Source organism: Myxocyprinus asiaticus, chromosome 14 (genome assembly GCF_019703515.2).
Source record: "Myxocyprinus asiaticus isolate MX2 ecotype Aquarium Trade chromosome 14, UBuf_Myxa_2, whole genome shotgun sequence".
NCBI lineage: Eukaryota > Metazoa > Chordata > Actinopteri > Cypriniformes > Catostomidae > Myxocyprinus > Myxocyprinus asiaticus.
The window spans coordinates 42,390,121-42,407,577 of record NC_059357.1 but is presented as its reverse complement, the minus strand read 5'-3'; the positions used below and the strand labels follow the sequence as shown (position 1 = coordinate 42,407,577).

Below are 17,457 nucleotides of genomic sequence, written 5' to 3'. Positions count from 1 at the left end.
ACTCTCACCATGTCACTGAAGGTCTGTAAACTCCAGACTTAAACTCTTAAAGTTCGGGTCACATTGAACCAGAGCTGATTGGCAGCAACAGATGACACAATAAAGATGTGAAATCTCATGAAGTCTCATTTTATGTTTTTTTTTTTTTTGTTTTGTTTTGTTTTTTTTTTTTGGTATGGGAAAAAGGGGAGGGGGGGAAGTAGAACTGTGAGAAGATTGTTTAAAAAATTTCATTTTGTGTTTCACAGGAAAAATAACAGCATATGGGTTTGGAACAACATGAGGTAAGTAAATAATTACAAAATGTGTAGATTTATACCCAACAATCTAATATTTATTTAATTCAATAAAGAATGATTTTAAAGGTGAATTCAGTTACTTTTGTCTTTGTGTCATCTCAAACTTACACTGACACCTAGTGGCTTGGATGCAGCATCATTTAAAATCAATAGTTTTCAGTTTCAGATGCCATTGTAGAAATTTAGTATTCACAGTCAGGCATGATTACTTTAATCAATGAGTGAAAGTGTCAAATAACAGGACAGATACTGAGATTCAACGAGTAGTATTCAGCTGGTCATGTGATTCAAACATGGCAGCCCCCATGTGTGGACCCTCTCCATGTAGAATAAAACAGCTTTTATAAGATTACTGATATGACTAAAGTCTTCAGTTTAATGTGAGTTCTCATGATTTCCTACATAAATTGCAAAATTACAATTCAAGTCTTTAGGAGTTAAACGTTTTTAATGAGGACAAAATTACTGAGTACACCTTTAACGTATATAAATTCTAATCGCGATTGCCTTCCCTGTGTCTTTAATATGTTTTATTTACAGATGCAGATTTTCTGCTAGTTTCACAATGTGTAACACTCTTTAGTCCCTTGAATACACTTTATGTTTGGGTTGAATAAGTCATGTGGAAACATGCATGACCTTTATGAGATCACTCTTCAAGGGACTGAGCATATGAATAAATAAATATAACTAGCTGCTATTTCAAATGTATCATGTATTTTAGTTTCTACACCAATAGTGAGAGTATTTCTTTTCAAACATTTAACTTACTTTATGGGGCTTTATGGTCTAAAATATTTGGGTATTTACTGCATAATCTTTTATTATTATTATTATTTGAATCACATTTTTGCCTTCGCTAGTTCATTGTAATGCTCCTGCAGTGTGACAAATTAATTTTTCAATTCCAATGGTTGTTTAAAATTTAATGTGGAGTAGCCTGTCACTCCACAGAACATTTGACTCTGATTAGTAACTATTGCATCTGTAATGGTAACATTTCATCTTACCAGAAGTATTTTTATTAGTTTTTTTCTAGTTCTAGTAACTCCTCACAATTTATTGAAAACTATTCAGTCAGACTCATCTTATGAAAATGGCCTGACTGTGGCTACATTTTTGCAAAATGATATTATGTGGCTCCTTATATGCGTCGTGGCAGTTCTGAGGTGAAATGTCCACTGAGTGGCGCTAAAAGCAAGTTACATTTTGTTTTTACATGAGGTTTTTAAGGATAATACTCTATCAAGTTTTAAATAAACAAAACTGACATCCCTCCTCTAAACCTTAAACCTAAACCTAACGGATAGTGTCAGAAAAGCAAATGTGAGATTAAAAACGCAATTGCTGAATTTTGTGTTGCTGCTTGGTGCGCAAAACACGATGATGGTAACAATCAAAATTATTTTAATTTTTTTATCATGGACGGGTAATTTTGAGTGGAAAATAAACATCTGACTTCACAAAACAAGAAGCTACCAAACGTTACAGCAAAATCAACAATAAAAACAGTGAAAATAAACTTGCAAATAGTGAAACCATGCAAGCTCATTAATTATTCAAGCCCGTTGCATGCTGGGAACACCAGTTTTGAAAAGTTAAGTAAAATGTATTATTTTATTTACTGTGAAATTTACTCTAAATATTACAAGGTTTTCTACTTTATGATTGTTACATGATGACGCATTGTAAAGATAACAAACATTCATGAATAATAGTTATTTATAAGCTAGAGCATTCATTGTTACGTTTGAATTTAAGTACAAATGTAGAATTTACTTAATATTTTCAAGTTCACACTTTAACTTTTTCAGTGAAGAAAGTATTTAATCTTTTCTGCTATATTTACTTCACCACAAAAAAAAAAAAAAAAAATGTCAATGCATTTTTGTTGTAGTGTCTCTAGCGTTCACAAGAAACTGACACGAGTTTGCGAAAATGTAAGTGCAGGTTGCTTAAAGCTGAAATATGTAATTTCTGCGACACTAGCACCACCGAATGGAATTGCAAAAATAAACAATAGCTGCATGCGAAACCACGTACTGTCACAGTATGAACTGTATTTGATGAAAGATGCACTAATCTACTGGCAAAACAGTACGTTCTTTTAGGGATGCATGCGAGTAGTAAGAATAGACTTGAGACTTCCTTCATACTTCATGAGACATTGCATCGTCTCGTGACCCGAATATATGATGTAATAACAACTGCGAAAACTATCTGTTTTGGTTTTGTTAAACAAGCACCATTTAAGCACAAGGATATATATATATATATATATATATAACACTTACAGCTGACAAGAGGCGTCCACCTCGTAATTTACCGCCGTTTCTTTAAATCCAGTGTTTTGAATGTGACATTGCCTCAGCTCCTGAAGGATTATGGGATCATTAAGTGTCCAGTCTATCCGCACTTCAAAATCTCACCGGAAATAGTTGGTCATCCGGGTATATCTCGCTTACTGCTTCATGAATACTGTGGATTTGGACATACTACTCCATTGGCATACCGTTTTTGGCATACTATATAGTAGAGAAGTATGGATATTCGGACACAGCGAATGTTTTCAAAATAGCTTCCTGAAAATGCCCCCCGTCTACCATTGGTCAAACAAAGTGATAGTCCCACCCCCAACTCACGCCATTGGTTGATGCTGTTGGGGCGTGTCTAAGCGGGCCACTCTAAACAAACTCAAGAATTTTTATAGCGTCACAGAGACGCAGTGTTTACAGTTTTCGAGAAAGTAAACCTATGAAAGGCTTCTAGTTGTCTCTGCATATTAAAATATTTTAACACTGAAAAAGTTACATACTTCAGCTTTAAAGTTACTGCGACTTGTGTTTAGGTACTGCTATTGTCATTTTTATTAATTCTACAGGCCTCTCTGATTCAGATACCAACCATTTGCTTCTTACTATAGGCTATCTATTCTATTTTTACTAACAGTTAAAATAAGATTTAATATAACCATCAAGTTGCCCTTTTGGCTAAGCACTATAAATGATAAAGTAAAGAAAAGCAGTTGCATTATAAGTAAAAATGAAAATTTTACTCTTTTTTTTATTTTATTTTTTTTTTATAATTTTTTTTTAAAATATATAATATCACTTGTTTACGTAGATGTTGCCATTTTTGCAAAAATGACCACATTGTTATGGACTAAATTCTAAAGTGAAAAACAAGCAATTTATTAAGAAATATTTCCTTCTCAAATTAAAATGTTTCAATTAAAACTTGTTTTAATTGGTAATCAATTTACAGGTATTTCATGTCTCCTCAATATCACTTTCCATCCTGTTAGTCTTTTATATTAACAACATATTTCTAAAAGTTACAAAAAATAATAATAATAATAATAATAATTTAAGCTGCAGGTTAAAAGAGTGCTACAAAACATGAATCACCCAAAATAGTTCGTCACATGCCACAGGAAGTGCTACTGTTAAAATATTTAACGGCATGAACTTCATCAGGTTATAACAGTCTCTGGCATGAGTCACCGTGCGACATCAGTGAGTGGAGAGGATAAGAGACACTGGGAAGTGCTGCTGTGACTTTAGTGAGACAAAGAAAAGTTCATGTGGATCTGCTGGTCAGAAACTCCTCACACATGGACCTGATGATGGAGAACACTAGACAGACAAAGTCGGTTTCCAACGACAGCGCGTACGACTCCTCAGCAATGGACACAGACACAGAAGAAGGACAAACCCACTCCAACATCACACTCATCCTCACCTACAATGAAGAGCTCATGCATAAGGTGAGCACCTCGACACATTCTCCTACAACCACAGATGCTGTAATTGCATGTAAACATAAAGTTTCTATCTCTTACATGGCTGCCTGAATTACACATCCACCTCCTGTGTTCATTGAGCAGGGTGGTTGCATCATGTGGATTTCTGTTTTGCATGGAGGAATTATGACTCATGCCTGTCACATCAGAACAAAAGTGACTTCACTGTGTCAGTGTGACACATTGGTGGGTTTTGAAGGATTGTTCCTCTGTCACTCACTAAGATTACAAAGCTGCCCTAGAGCAAAACTTTTACCCCAATAAAGGTTTCTGTATGAAACAACATAGTTGTGCAGCCTTGTGTCATAGGACATCCCTTTAAAGATGCCATGAAATCAGAATGGGAGTTTTGTGGCTTTTATGTCTAGAGCACAACAGTCAGGTTTCTTATAAACCTTTAAAGACCGACATACCGTGAGCTCCGAGGTTGTTAATCGATGGTATATGCTTCTGCTGAAGATATCAGTCCATGTTATTTCAACTTCATCTGTTTTATAGCGTAATTCCTGGTGAAGAACTACACTACCCATGATCCTCAAGAGAGATCCACCAATCAGAGAATTGCATCAAACAAAGCACATCAAAAGAGCTCTGCACTCCCATGATGCACTGTGAATGACACAATCTACACTCTCAAACTACTTATATAATTTTATATATCTGAATAGTTTGCCAATTCTTTTTATAACATTTAAATATATTGTTTTAAACCAATATTGTTATATTTTTTTTATTGTTTAAAATTCGATTACGTCATTCACAATACTTCGTGGGATCGTAGTTCATTCTCTCATGAAAGACGTCATGTACCTTTGTCTTTCTGGATGATTTTCAAATTCTTTTCTGCTTCGAATTAAAGTATGTAATGTTGTGATTCACCTCGGAGCTGGTTGTTTGGGTAGTTCATGGCTTAGAACACTTATAAAGGATTTTATGAAAATGAATGGGAAAAATACTTCTAGTACAAAGATGGCTAAAAAAAGGGAGGAAGGAACAGTTGCGCTCTGTTAGCTTTGAGGCTAACATCTTTATGCTAGTATACGTCTTAATGCCAACAAAAATATCTTGTAGCAGATATATACGTCAGTGTTGAGGAGTAACAAACTAAAAGTAATTACATTTTCCAGTCGTGTGACAGTACCTCAGCTGTTTTCAAAACAATGTAGCTTTTCCAGTAACAAGCTACTTTTCCCAATAAGTATTTAATTTTACATTGTTTGTGCACCTTGCGACCAAGCAAGTTATAATCAAACACCCTTTCCTAAACTATTTCTATCATAAGTAGCGCTAGAAAGTAATTTTTAGTGAATTGATTAATTCAGATGGTTCGTGTAAATGATCATATTCAAAAACCAATTAGCGTCTCTGCACTGTATTTTAGGTCTTCTTAATATAGTGGGATATTTAGAGTAATTAATGCTTTTGTTCATTTCTATGTTTTAGACTCAGTTATAGCCTATACATACTCATTTTGTAGTCGTAATTAGAGTGTTTCATTTATCTGTTCAAGTTTAATGCTGTCACTATAATTGAGATTGTTCATTCAAAAACCCTCATTGCATTTATCTCATAAAAATACGACTCTGATTAAATTATACATCTAATAATCAAATAGTTATATATATATATATAAATTAATTGCTCTCTTTCACATAGTTAGCTTTTAGTAGTTAGCCAGTTTTGCAGAAAACTTTTCAAAACATTTAAAATTCTAGTCTTTAAAATACATCTCTCTTATTATATTAGCAGAGATTGTTTTTTCCAGCGTTAATGGGCAGCTTCCATAAAAATGAGTAATCTGAGGTGAAATGAGTAGCACAGGATGTCATCAGCATTTTTCAGGGATAATTGTAATGCCTGACCACACACAAATTATGACCGTCTTGCTCTCAGAGTGCGCTTTCAATGACACTCCTGCATTAATATCACACAGACACTTCTATAGAGGATGTGAGGTTAGAGATTAGAAAAATTGCAAACTGTATTCAAAGATTCACTTTAGTCAGTAACTGGAGGATGAAAGCAGAGGAGCACAGTCAGCAATCTTCACATTTACATTATTAGCATGTGCATACTGGCCAGATGTCAGATGAATGTACTGTATGAATTCTAGATCAGTGGTTCTTAACTGTTTTTCGTCAGAACCCAGATCTTACATTGCACATCCAGTGACGACACAACACAGTACCCGAGGGTGTAGATTCCAGGGGGGATATGGGGAGGAACCCCCCCAAACGTTTATTAATATTACCATGAACTGCATAGGCTCGACAATATGCAAAATTATTTACACAACACTATATATTTCTTTCTTTTGCGTTGCAAAGGATGAGCGCATGTCGTCATGCAACCTGTTCATGTTTATATCTGTCTAATTTGATTAGTTTCTACCAAGCGACATAATTTTCACCAAAATACTGTAGAGTCTGATCAGAGACTGTTTAGCTGAGATGAAATACTGGTATTAAAATGAATGGGAGTGGCCAATTGGAATGGCCAATATGGCGGATGTAGAAAAGGAAGTCCCGCCTTACTGGTAAAAGAGACAATTATCTTTTAGATTCAGACATCGTCTGTCAGGCAACTCGAGAATGTGCATGCACATCAGCTGAATCAGCCTGAAAAATAGCATTTATTTTGCATAATCTGAGCTAAAGAAGCACAAATTTTGATACTATTGTTGTCAGATTTTACAACTGATTTTAAATATGTTCTTTGATTGTAAACTTGACCAACTGTTTTGGAGATTACGGTATTTTCCCATTCAAGTAAACAAGAGCTGTACTTTCATAGCTGCCCGGGATTGTTCCTAAAATGGCCGCCAGTAGAGGGACTTTGTTTTGATTGGACACAAAGATTTTGACGTTAACAACAAAAGATATGGGATGCGTGTTCACCTCTCTTTTACTGTTAATACTGTAAGCCTATGTATTTTGCTCTTCTAAATACACGGTTATATGGTTAGTTGCATTTTATTATTTGAATTTAGCATTGTTTTGTCCCCGCTGTCTGCGATCCTATCAATTCAGAACAGATCTGAGATGCACAATTTGAAAGCCTCTAAAATACACACATATGTACAGTTAATGCACACAATCTTGCTATTGTTAATTTTGTGGTGTCATTTGACGTTTGTGTGTTTTCGTTTTACCTCCATTTGTCATTTAAATTTCAGCCCAATAATCTACTCAACACATTTTCAAAGACCATTTTGTGCCACATTAGTATTAAAGTGCAGAATTTCAAGCTGATTTCAATAACTGTCATTTACATGTATAAAGCATTTGTCCTGTTCGTTCAGGTTGAAATTGGATGTGGTGAGGATGGATGACAGGACAGGAACTTATTAAAAAAACATGAGACGTGAAGTACATCACTTCCCTCGAGTGAGGGCGCTCTCATTGTTTCTCTGCTGTTTTTTTTATGTTTTGTTTTTTTTCTTCTATTATTAAAGATGCTACATGACTAAACTTGGTCCTTAAACCCATATGGGTTCTGTCAAGACATTGTGAATTGAACACTTGTCCATTTTGCTTTTAAAAAGTTTAAATTTGTTATTCAATTAAGCAATAAAGTGCAAAAACACATATTAAAGGGACAGTTCTCCCCAAAATGAAAATTATCTCATCATTTACTCACCCTCATGCCATCCCAGATGTGTATAACTTTCTACCTGCAGCAGAACACAAACTGAAGATTTTTAGAAGAATATCTCAGCACTGTAGGTCCATACAATGCGAGTGAATGGTGGCCTGAAGGTCCAAAAAGCATATAATGGAAGCATAAAAGTAATCAACACGACTCCAATGATTAAATCAATGATAGGTGTGGGAGAGAAACAGAGCAATATTTAAGTCCTTTTTTACTATAAATTCTCCTTGCCCGGTAAAACAAAGAAGAACAATGTGGAGATTTATTGATTTATAAACCTTCTTTTGTGTCCTACAGAAGAAAGTCAAACACATCTGGGATGGCATGAGGGTGAGTAAATGATGAGAGAATTTTCATTTTTTGGTGAACTATCCCTTTAACGACACAAATTTTCATTAAAATGAAATTACAGTTTTCACCACGTCAGCCAGGAGGAGAGTACTACAGAAATATTCTTATTGTAGAGCTTTTAGGCTGTGTGAATCTGATGTGATATTCCTATTGTCATAATGAAGCATCTGAGATAAGCATTATGCATCTACTGAAGAGGGACATTTTGCTGGTTTGGCTGCAGAAATGCATGTGTTGCTATGACAATGTCATTTTCTGCCCCCTTCACCTGCCTCATGTGGTTTGTTCCATTGTGTGTTTTCGTCATCAAGCATGTCTTCAGTTGGATGAGTGATGAGAGATTTAAAGAATATCAAACATGCATGAGTTCTGTATGAAATAGTAATAAAGTTTAAAGTCCTGTGGCTCTGTATTGGACAGTGTTCATGTTCTGAAATCATGCCACTCCTAAAGGAATTGCTTACGGATTTTTGTTTGTTCAGCATGTGCAAAATAATGCTACATTTTGAAATAGTGTCATGTCATGAAACTATTCAGTATGAGCGTGATATCCATATCACACTCCAGTACAATCTATTACACATAGTCTAACATGCTTAAAGGGATAGTTCACCCAGAAATGAAAACTTAATTTCATTGTATTGATAGAGCGACCAGGATATTCTTTACAAATTGAACTTTTGTGTTCTACATAAGAAAGAAAGTCATGTGGGTTTGGACAACATGGTGGTGAGTAAATAATAACAGGATTTTCATTTCTGGGTGAACTTTTTTTTTTTTCATTCAAAAATCTATCGATGTAAAAACAGGAGGGGTCACCCAGCATGATTAAATTACATCCTCCGGGAAACCTTGAAAAATCTGAGGCATACACTCAGCAGGGATTGCATTAGAACAGAGGGAAACATTGCGAGACACACTAGTGTCAACCCGAGCGGAGTATAAGCATCTGCCCCAGAGGTGATAAATGTCATCCAACAAGCTGCATGTGCTTTTGCAGCCTCTGGCCAGACACTAGAGCGGATGTGATATCCATGGCAACCAGGACTGGATGACGCCCACAACCTGCTCTCAGTCCCCACGGAGATGACATGCTGCCCTTTTTGATGTGACATGATGCTTAAAGAGGGGGGCAAATGAGAGACATAGATAAAAAGAGGGGGTGTTTTTATAACAGTGCTTGTTGAGCTCTATTCTAAGACGTGAGTGGTGTTTGCCAGTGCTAAAGTGACCACCTTGTTACTAGGGTGTTGCTAGGTGGTTTCTAATATGTTCTGCGCGATTGCTTGGACGTTACTAGATGGGTCCAGTGGTGTTGAGATTTTTCGCTAAGGAGTTGCCAAGGTGTTCAGAGATTGTTTTGGGTGTTCTGGGTGGTTACTAAGTGGTTGTTAGCGTGTTGTGGATGGTTGTTTGTGCGTTTCAAGGTGTGGTACCTATGGTGTTGTGAGTGACATGGAGTTGCCATGCAGTGACTAAAGTGATCAGACTTTGAGTGTTGCTATGCAGTTTGAAAAGGTATTGTTAATGTGTGGTTGCTAGGGCTTTGCTTGGTGCTTGCTGGTGTGTTCTGGATGGTTGTTAGGGCGTAATGGGTGTTTGCAATAGAGGTGCTTGGGTGATCGTAATGGTTTTTAGCATGTTGTTGTTACTAGGGTGTTCTGCTAAGTTGCTAGGGGGTGTTAGGGTGTTGTGTGTTATTGCTATGCAGTTGCTAAGGTTTTCGGAGTGTTTTTATCATGTTGCTATGTGGTTTAGAGTGTTGTGTGGTTGCTAGTGTGTTCTGGAAGGTTGTTAGGGTGTTTGCCAGGGAGTTGCTACGGTGATCTGCATTTGTTTGTGTTGGTCCACCGTGATCCAATCAAAATGTAGCAGTTTTTCTTCCTTATGACAGTAAGAGAGGGGCCTTGCCATAAACTGGGGCCCCTGGAATGCCATCTTTTTCATTCTACATATGTATGAACCCACAACGATCAAGAACATTTGCATTACAAAAATGTTAAAGTGAAACCGGAACAATTTGCGTTCACTATTTCAAGATTCTTGTCTAAACGTTTTAACAGCGCGTGCATATCACAGCTAGCGTTTAATATTTACATGCTCTTCAGGAGCTGAATAGCACACTGAATAGTACACTTCTCCTCAACAAACTGCACGATTCAAGTTATCATCCACAAGTTATGTACTGAAGTCTAACACCTAAGATCAAATAATAAATTAGTAAATGCTATATTAGCAATAGTAATAGTTATAACACTAATAACATCTACTTGACTGATCTTGACAAAGCAGTGAGTGGGTACAGAGCTGCTTTCTGGCATCCTTAACTAATTCTTGTTGGCACTAATAGCGGGTGTCAACATCAAAGTGACTAATCTGTCTTTACAACTCCAGCTCTGATCATCTCTCCAGTGATTTATTCATCACAGTTCAGCTGAATGGTAATTTGAGAATGCAGTGATTTAACTTGAACTTGATTATTCTCTGGGTTTGTAACTTGTCTGAATTTTGTATGTTATGCTTGTACTTTACAATGTATTTTTTATTTTATTTTTTATCAGATAAAATGCCTTGTGAAAGTATCTTAACCCTTAACCAATTTGCTTATTTTACTTGTGGATCCTATGTAGACAGTTTGTTCTCCATATTTGTATTTCTAAGCACAGAAATTATGTAATTTTAACATGACAACATGCAGATTTTGGGGTTTTAAACAGAATATCCGTGCCTGTCTGTTGCAGACTATACTAGTTGGAGACAGTGGAGTGGGGAAGACATCTCTGTTAGTGCAGTTTGACCAGGGGAAATTCATCACAGGATCCTTCTCTGCTACTGTGGGCATTGGCTTTACGGTGAGTCTCGCTGCAGATTCATCCATCTGGATGTCAACAGCTCAAAGATGACTTCACTCTTCTCCATGGAGGTGTCTTTATATAATAAACATGGCCATATAAACTGCATAATTATTATTTTTTTTAATTAATTCGTATTTTTGTTTTGTTTTTCAGTAAAAAATATTCAAGCTTAAAGGTGCACTCAGTAATTTTTTGAAGTACACTATATTGCCAAAAGTATTCGCTCACCCATCCAAATAATTGAATTCAGGTGTTCCAATCACTTCCATGGCCACAGGTGTATAAAATGAAGCACCTAGGCATGCAGACTGCTTCTACAAACATTTGTGAAAGAATGGGCCGCTCTCAGGAGCTCAGTGAATTCCAGCGTGGTACTGTGATAGGATGCCACCTGTGCAACAAGTCCAGTCGTGAAATTTCCTCGCTACTAAATATTCCACAGTCAACTGTCAGTGGTATTATAACAAAGTGGAAGCGATTGGGAATGACAGCAACTCAGCCACGAAGTGGTAGGCCACGTAAAATGACAGAGCGGGGTCAGCGGATGCTGAGGCGCATAGTGCGCAGAGGTCGCCAACTTTCTGCAGAGTCAATCACTACAGACCTCCAAAGTTCATGTGGCCTTCAGATTAGCTCAAGAACAGTGCGTAGAGAGCTTCATGGAATGGGTTTCCATGGCCGAGCAGCTGCATCCAAGCCATACATCACCAAGTGCAATGCAAAGCGTCGGATGCAGTGGTGTAAAGCACGCCGCCACTGGACTCTAGAGCAGTGGAGACGCGTTCTCTGGAGTGACGAATCACGCTTCTCCATCTGGCAATCTGATGGACGAGTCTGGGTTTGGCGGTTGCCAGGAGAACGGTACTTGTCTGACTGCATTGTGCCAACTGTGAAGTTTGGTGGAGGAGGGATTATGGTGTGGGGTTGTTTTTCAGGAGCTGGGCTTGGCCCCTTAGTTCCAGTGAAAGGAACTCTGAATGCTTCAGCATACCAAGAGATTTTGGACAATTCCATGCTCCCAACTTTGTGGGAACAGTTTGGGGATGGCCCCTTCCTGTTCCAACATGACTGCACACCAGTGCACAAAGCAAGGTCCATAAAGACATGGATGAGCGAGTTTGGTGTGGAAGAACTTGACTGGCCTGCACAGAGTCCTGACCTCAACCCGATAGAGCACCTTTGGGATGAATTTGAGCGAAGACTATGAGCCAGGCCTTCTCGTCCAACATCAGTGTCTGACCTCACAAAGGCGCTTCTGGAAGAATGGTCAAAAATTCCCATAAACACACTCCTAAACCTTGTGGAAAGCCTTCCCAGAAGAGTTGAAGCTGTTATAGCTGCAAAGGGTGGGCCGACGTCATATTAAACCCTATGGATTAAGAATGGGATGTCACTTAAATTCATATGCGTCTAAAGGCAGGTGAGCAAATACTTTTGGCAATATAGTGTATGTCTAAGTATGTCTTACTCTGACACCTAGTGGCCTGGATGCTGCATCATTCAAACACAGTAGTTTTCAGTTACCTAAGCCATTGTAGAATTTCACTATGCAAAGTAAGTCAGGATTAGTTTAATCCATGAGTGAAAGTGTCCAATAACAGGGCAGTTACTGAGATGAAGCGAGTAGTATTCAGCTGGTCATGTGATTTTAACATGGCAGCCCCCATAAGGCACCCCTGCTCCATGTAGAATAAAACAGCTTTTATAAAGTTACTGATATGACTGAACTCACATGAGTGGGCATGATTTTATACATGCATTTCAAAATTACTATCTCTTTAAAAAATTCCTGAATACATCATTAAGTGTGTAATTTCTGTGCCACTAGCATCACCAAACAGAGTTTTAAAAAATAACTGTTTTTTTTAAACAGATTACAGAAAACTCCCCTGTCTTTCATTGGTTGTACAAACAAATAGTCCCGCCAACTCACACCATTGTTCAAGATAATGGCAATGTTTTGATAGCGCCACAGTATCACAATTTTAGGGGAAATTAAACTACAGATGGCTTACTTATAGTTGTCTCTGCATATTAAGTATGGATATGAGGAGAAAAAAAAATTAACATAAAAAACAATCACTTTAAAACAAGATACATTACTTGAGAAGCAAAATTATGATAATAATGCAAGAATTTATGATAACACTTGTTTTGAGAGAATACATCTTGAATTAAGTTTATTTTTCTTACCCCATTGGCAAATAGCTTATATATATATATATATATATATATATATATATATATATATATAGAATAAACCTTACTATATTTTTGCTTAAAGCGAGAAAAAATTATTAGCCATTGTGAATATTGAGGATATAGTCTGAACAAGTCTTCATAAAAGTGTAAAATGGGGCAAGACGCCCCCTGGGGAAAGATGTCCCACCCTACATTTAATTTTACTCTTTCTTATGTTCAAAAAAAATGTCTTCATGAAATTAATATAAAAGTACATTTTAAACATCTTTATTATTTGTCATTACCTATAATTGACTTCAATAATCATTGTCACTATTTTCCATGTTTTAAAAGTATGAAATGTAAGGAATATGTTTATCATTCAGATGTATCTCTTTCTCTGACTGTGATTCTGTGATTTGATTAGTCAGTCATTATTGTTCATTCATTTTAAGAGAACTTAAGATGTATAATTTGAAACAGGTTTTTTTATTTTTTTATTTGCACAATATACAAACATAAAGCTGACACAAATATTATAATAGAACAAGAAAATAAAGAAATAGGTCTTGTGCAAAGTACTTTCCCTCAAAAAGAAAAAAAAGTCACAGTTTTTTTAAGTAACCCAAGAATAAATATAAAATAGAAAATATAATATTATGATTTAAAATGTATTGTATTATATTATATTATATTATAGTAATGGAATATTGTTGATATTTAAATATTTGTAGTATTATTATTATAATACATTTTATCAATTTAGTATTTTACTTTAATAGCAATTTTTGTTTATATATATATATATATATATATATATATATATATATATATATATATATATTTATAAAATGATATCAGATGTACATTATATTGCCCTAGTTAGTGGGTCACCTTACACCAATAGGGCAATAAAATGCCCCTATACATGAATTTTGTTAAAACCAACTTAACAACTGTTTCAATTCATATATATTATTAATATATTAATAATGCATCATCATCCACATGCTAAACTTACATCTAAATATGTTATAATTTATCAGCAGATGCACATTGTTCATTAAGGGGGGCATCTTCCCCCATCTGTTCTACTCTCTGAAAATGTTAATTGACAAACAACTATCAGTGGTTTGTCTGTTGCTATCTACTGTCATAAGTGCCTGTAGAGAGCCTGTCGAGAGCTGCTGGGGTTTCTCAGCTCTGAGCTTCTGATTACAATAGTATGATAATGATCATTTTATTGAAGCCTCTGATTGTAATTGCTTAGGAATCTGTCTGGCCTCTGTTGATTTTCAAGTGCTCTTTTTTCATATTTTGTAATTACTATGTGTTGTTGTGTGTGAAACAAGGTGTTAAAGGGATAGTTCATCCAAAAATTTAAATTCTGTCATAATTGACTCACCATTATGTCATTCCAAACCTGGACGACTTTCTTTCTTCCCTGGAACACAAAAGCAGATGTTTAGCTGGCTCTGGTAATCTCAGGATATGTATCTCGAAGTTCAGACAGGGAATCAAATAGAATAATATTAGTGTATATTACATTCACTTTAATGCAGATTATTGTTAGAGAATATGAAAAGTGTTTCTGGTTCTGGCAGACCTGACTAATGCAGCATAACTATGAGTTGATAGATAAATTAGGTGTATGCTTGGCTGAAAGATGAGTCTTTAGTCTAGACTTAAACTGAGTGAGTGTGTCTGAGTCGCGAATAATGCTAGGAAGACTATTCCATAGTTTAGGAGCCAAATATGAAAAGGATCAACCTCATTTTGTGGATTTTGATATTCTAGGTATTATTAACAGGCCAGAACTTTGCGATCGTAATGAACGTGATGGAATATAGCATGATAGAATTCACATAAGTACTGCGGAGCTAGACCATTCAAAGCTAATATGATCATATTTCTTGGCTCTAGTCAGCACTTTAGCTGCTGCATTTTGAAATAACTGAAGTTTATTTACTGAACTTGCTGGACATCCTCCCAGTAATGCATTACAATAATCTTGTCTTGAGGTCATGAACGCATGAATTAGTTTTTCGGCATCAATAACAGAGAGCATGTGTCATAACTTAGAAATATTTCTTAGGTGGAAGAATGCTGATTTTCAAAGGACAGATTGGTATCAAATATAACACCTAAATTCTTCGCTGTTGAAGACGATGTAACTACATCCATCGAGAGTCAAATTATATTTTAGCATCTTATTTATTTATTTTTAGCATATTAGTACCCTTTTGTAGTTGTTGTTAGTTATTCTTGCTTATCTTTTTGTAAATAAAATAAATTGTATTACGACCGTGTGTTCCTTGTGTTGATAATACAGTAAGAGCTCTAAAGGTTAAGCCGAATCTCACAAATCCTTCAGATTATTCAGATGACTGACTCCCTCCAAAGTACATATTTCTAATTTATTGAATGGTCTGTTTGGATCTTTCTTATACTGTTAAGGTGAAATTCTTTAGCTGGTGCCCCAAATAAACAGAGGGAGGGGCCATCTGACATTCACAAACACACACACACATACTCACCTTAAGTGACGTGTGATCAAAATCACCACATACTTTGGTGTCTTGTGTGAAGCCCACTTCATTTTAATTGTTGGCCGTAAATCACTACAAGAGTGACTATAATGATGACAAGATTTTTTCTGTTGATGGATCACCAGCTTTCTGACAGATAGGCAGCAGCTAGTGAGACTGGGGGAAATCACATCTGGGACCCTCACTATTAGCACTGGTGCTCCTCAGGGATATGTTCTCTCTCCACTGCTCTTCTCCCTGTACACAAATGACTGCACCGCAAAGGACCCCACTGTCAAGCTACTGAAGTTTCCGCGATGGTGACGAGTCTGCATATAGACGGGAGGTTGAACAGCTGGCTGTCTGGTGCGGTCACAACAACCTTGGGCTGAACACGCTCAAAACAGTGGAGATGATTGTGGACTTCATCACCATCCTGAACAGCACTGTGTTAGCAGTAGAGTCATTACAATGTTGGGGGGACACCCACATTGACTCCATTGTGTAGAAGGCTCAGCAGAGGTTGTACTTCCTTTGCCAGCTGAGGAAGTTCAACCTGCCACAGGAGCTCCTGACACCATTCTACTCAGCCGTCATTGAGTCTGTCCCGTGTACACCTATAACTGTCTGGTTTGGTTCAGCTGCCAAATCAAACAGAAGGAAACTATAATGGACAGTCAGGACTGCTGAGAGGATTATTGGTGCCCCTCTACCCAACCTCCAAAACCTGTACATCTCCAGAGTGAGGAAATGTGCAGGTAGAATCACTCTGGACCCCACACACCCTGCCCACTCCCTCTTTGAACTGTTGCCCTCTGGCCGGCGCTACAGAGCACTGAGAACCAGGAAGTCCAGGCACAAGAACAATTTTTACCCTCAGGCTATTTTCCACATGAACAATTAGGAATTAGGCCTTCAGGACTCCCATAGTGCAATAATGTATAAATATGTCATGTACATATTGAAATTCACTCATTAATGTAATACCCCTACCTTGCACATATATTACCACTGTAGACAAACGCCATTCTATGTAATATGTCTTGTTTATTAATATATATATATATATATATATATATATATATATATATATATATATATATATATATATATATGTTTTTTGTAATTTTTTTTTTTTTTAATGTCTATTTATACTCTTACCTTGTTTTATTCTGTGTCTCACTGTAATGTTCTGTGTGCACTACTTTTCTCCTATCGCCAAAAAAACAAAACAAAAATACCTTGTGTAGGTGAGCACACTTTGCAATAAAGCTCATTCTGATTCTGGTAAACGCAGAGAATGCCAGTTACGATGAATCAGGATTATTAAATGGGCGGGGCTTATTGGTCCGGATGTTGTATATAATTGGTTAGGTAGGGTTAATCTGTGTATTTCAATACACAATGGCTATTAAAGTTACTATTCAGTTGTGACCTAGTGTCCTTATTATCTATTAAAGTTTCGTCTTGTCATTATTTAGACGAATTGTTGGTATGTAGTTGTAAATTGTCGTCCAGACCGTTGCTGAAACGGAACGTGTTAGACCACGTCTTCATGTGATACCGGTTACTTTTATCAGCGCTGGTAAGGAGGGCCAATCACAATCGTTTGTGATTACTGGCTGATGCATTTTTTTAAATCAGTTTATGAAGTTTGCTGGGGAGCCGATTTATTTTTGTATGTCATATACCAGTCCTTGTAATTAATAGATGTATACGATTGTACTCTTTAGTGTTGAAATGTCTTCAACAAAACAAAAAACGGCCTAAGATTTGAATGCGACTTAACG

General features: G+C 36.5%; 1 protein-coding gene across 1 annotated transcript; it reads left to right on the top strand.

The window, feature by feature from the left end:
* Window positions 1–247: 247 nt before the first annotated feature.
* LOC127452266 (uncharacterized) lies at window positions 248–16,413 on the top strand. Its single transcript, XM_051717608.1, has 4 exons — window positions 248–284; window positions 3,776–4,065; window positions 10,845–10,955; window positions 16,309–16,413. Exons 2-4 carry the CDS (start codon window positions 3,913–3,915, stop codon window positions 16,411–16,413), a joined length of 369 nt encoding a protein of 122 aa, XP_051573568.1. The 5' UTR covers window positions 248–284; window positions 3,776–3,912.
* The last annotated feature ends 1,044 nt before the right edge of the window (window positions 16,414–17,457 follow it).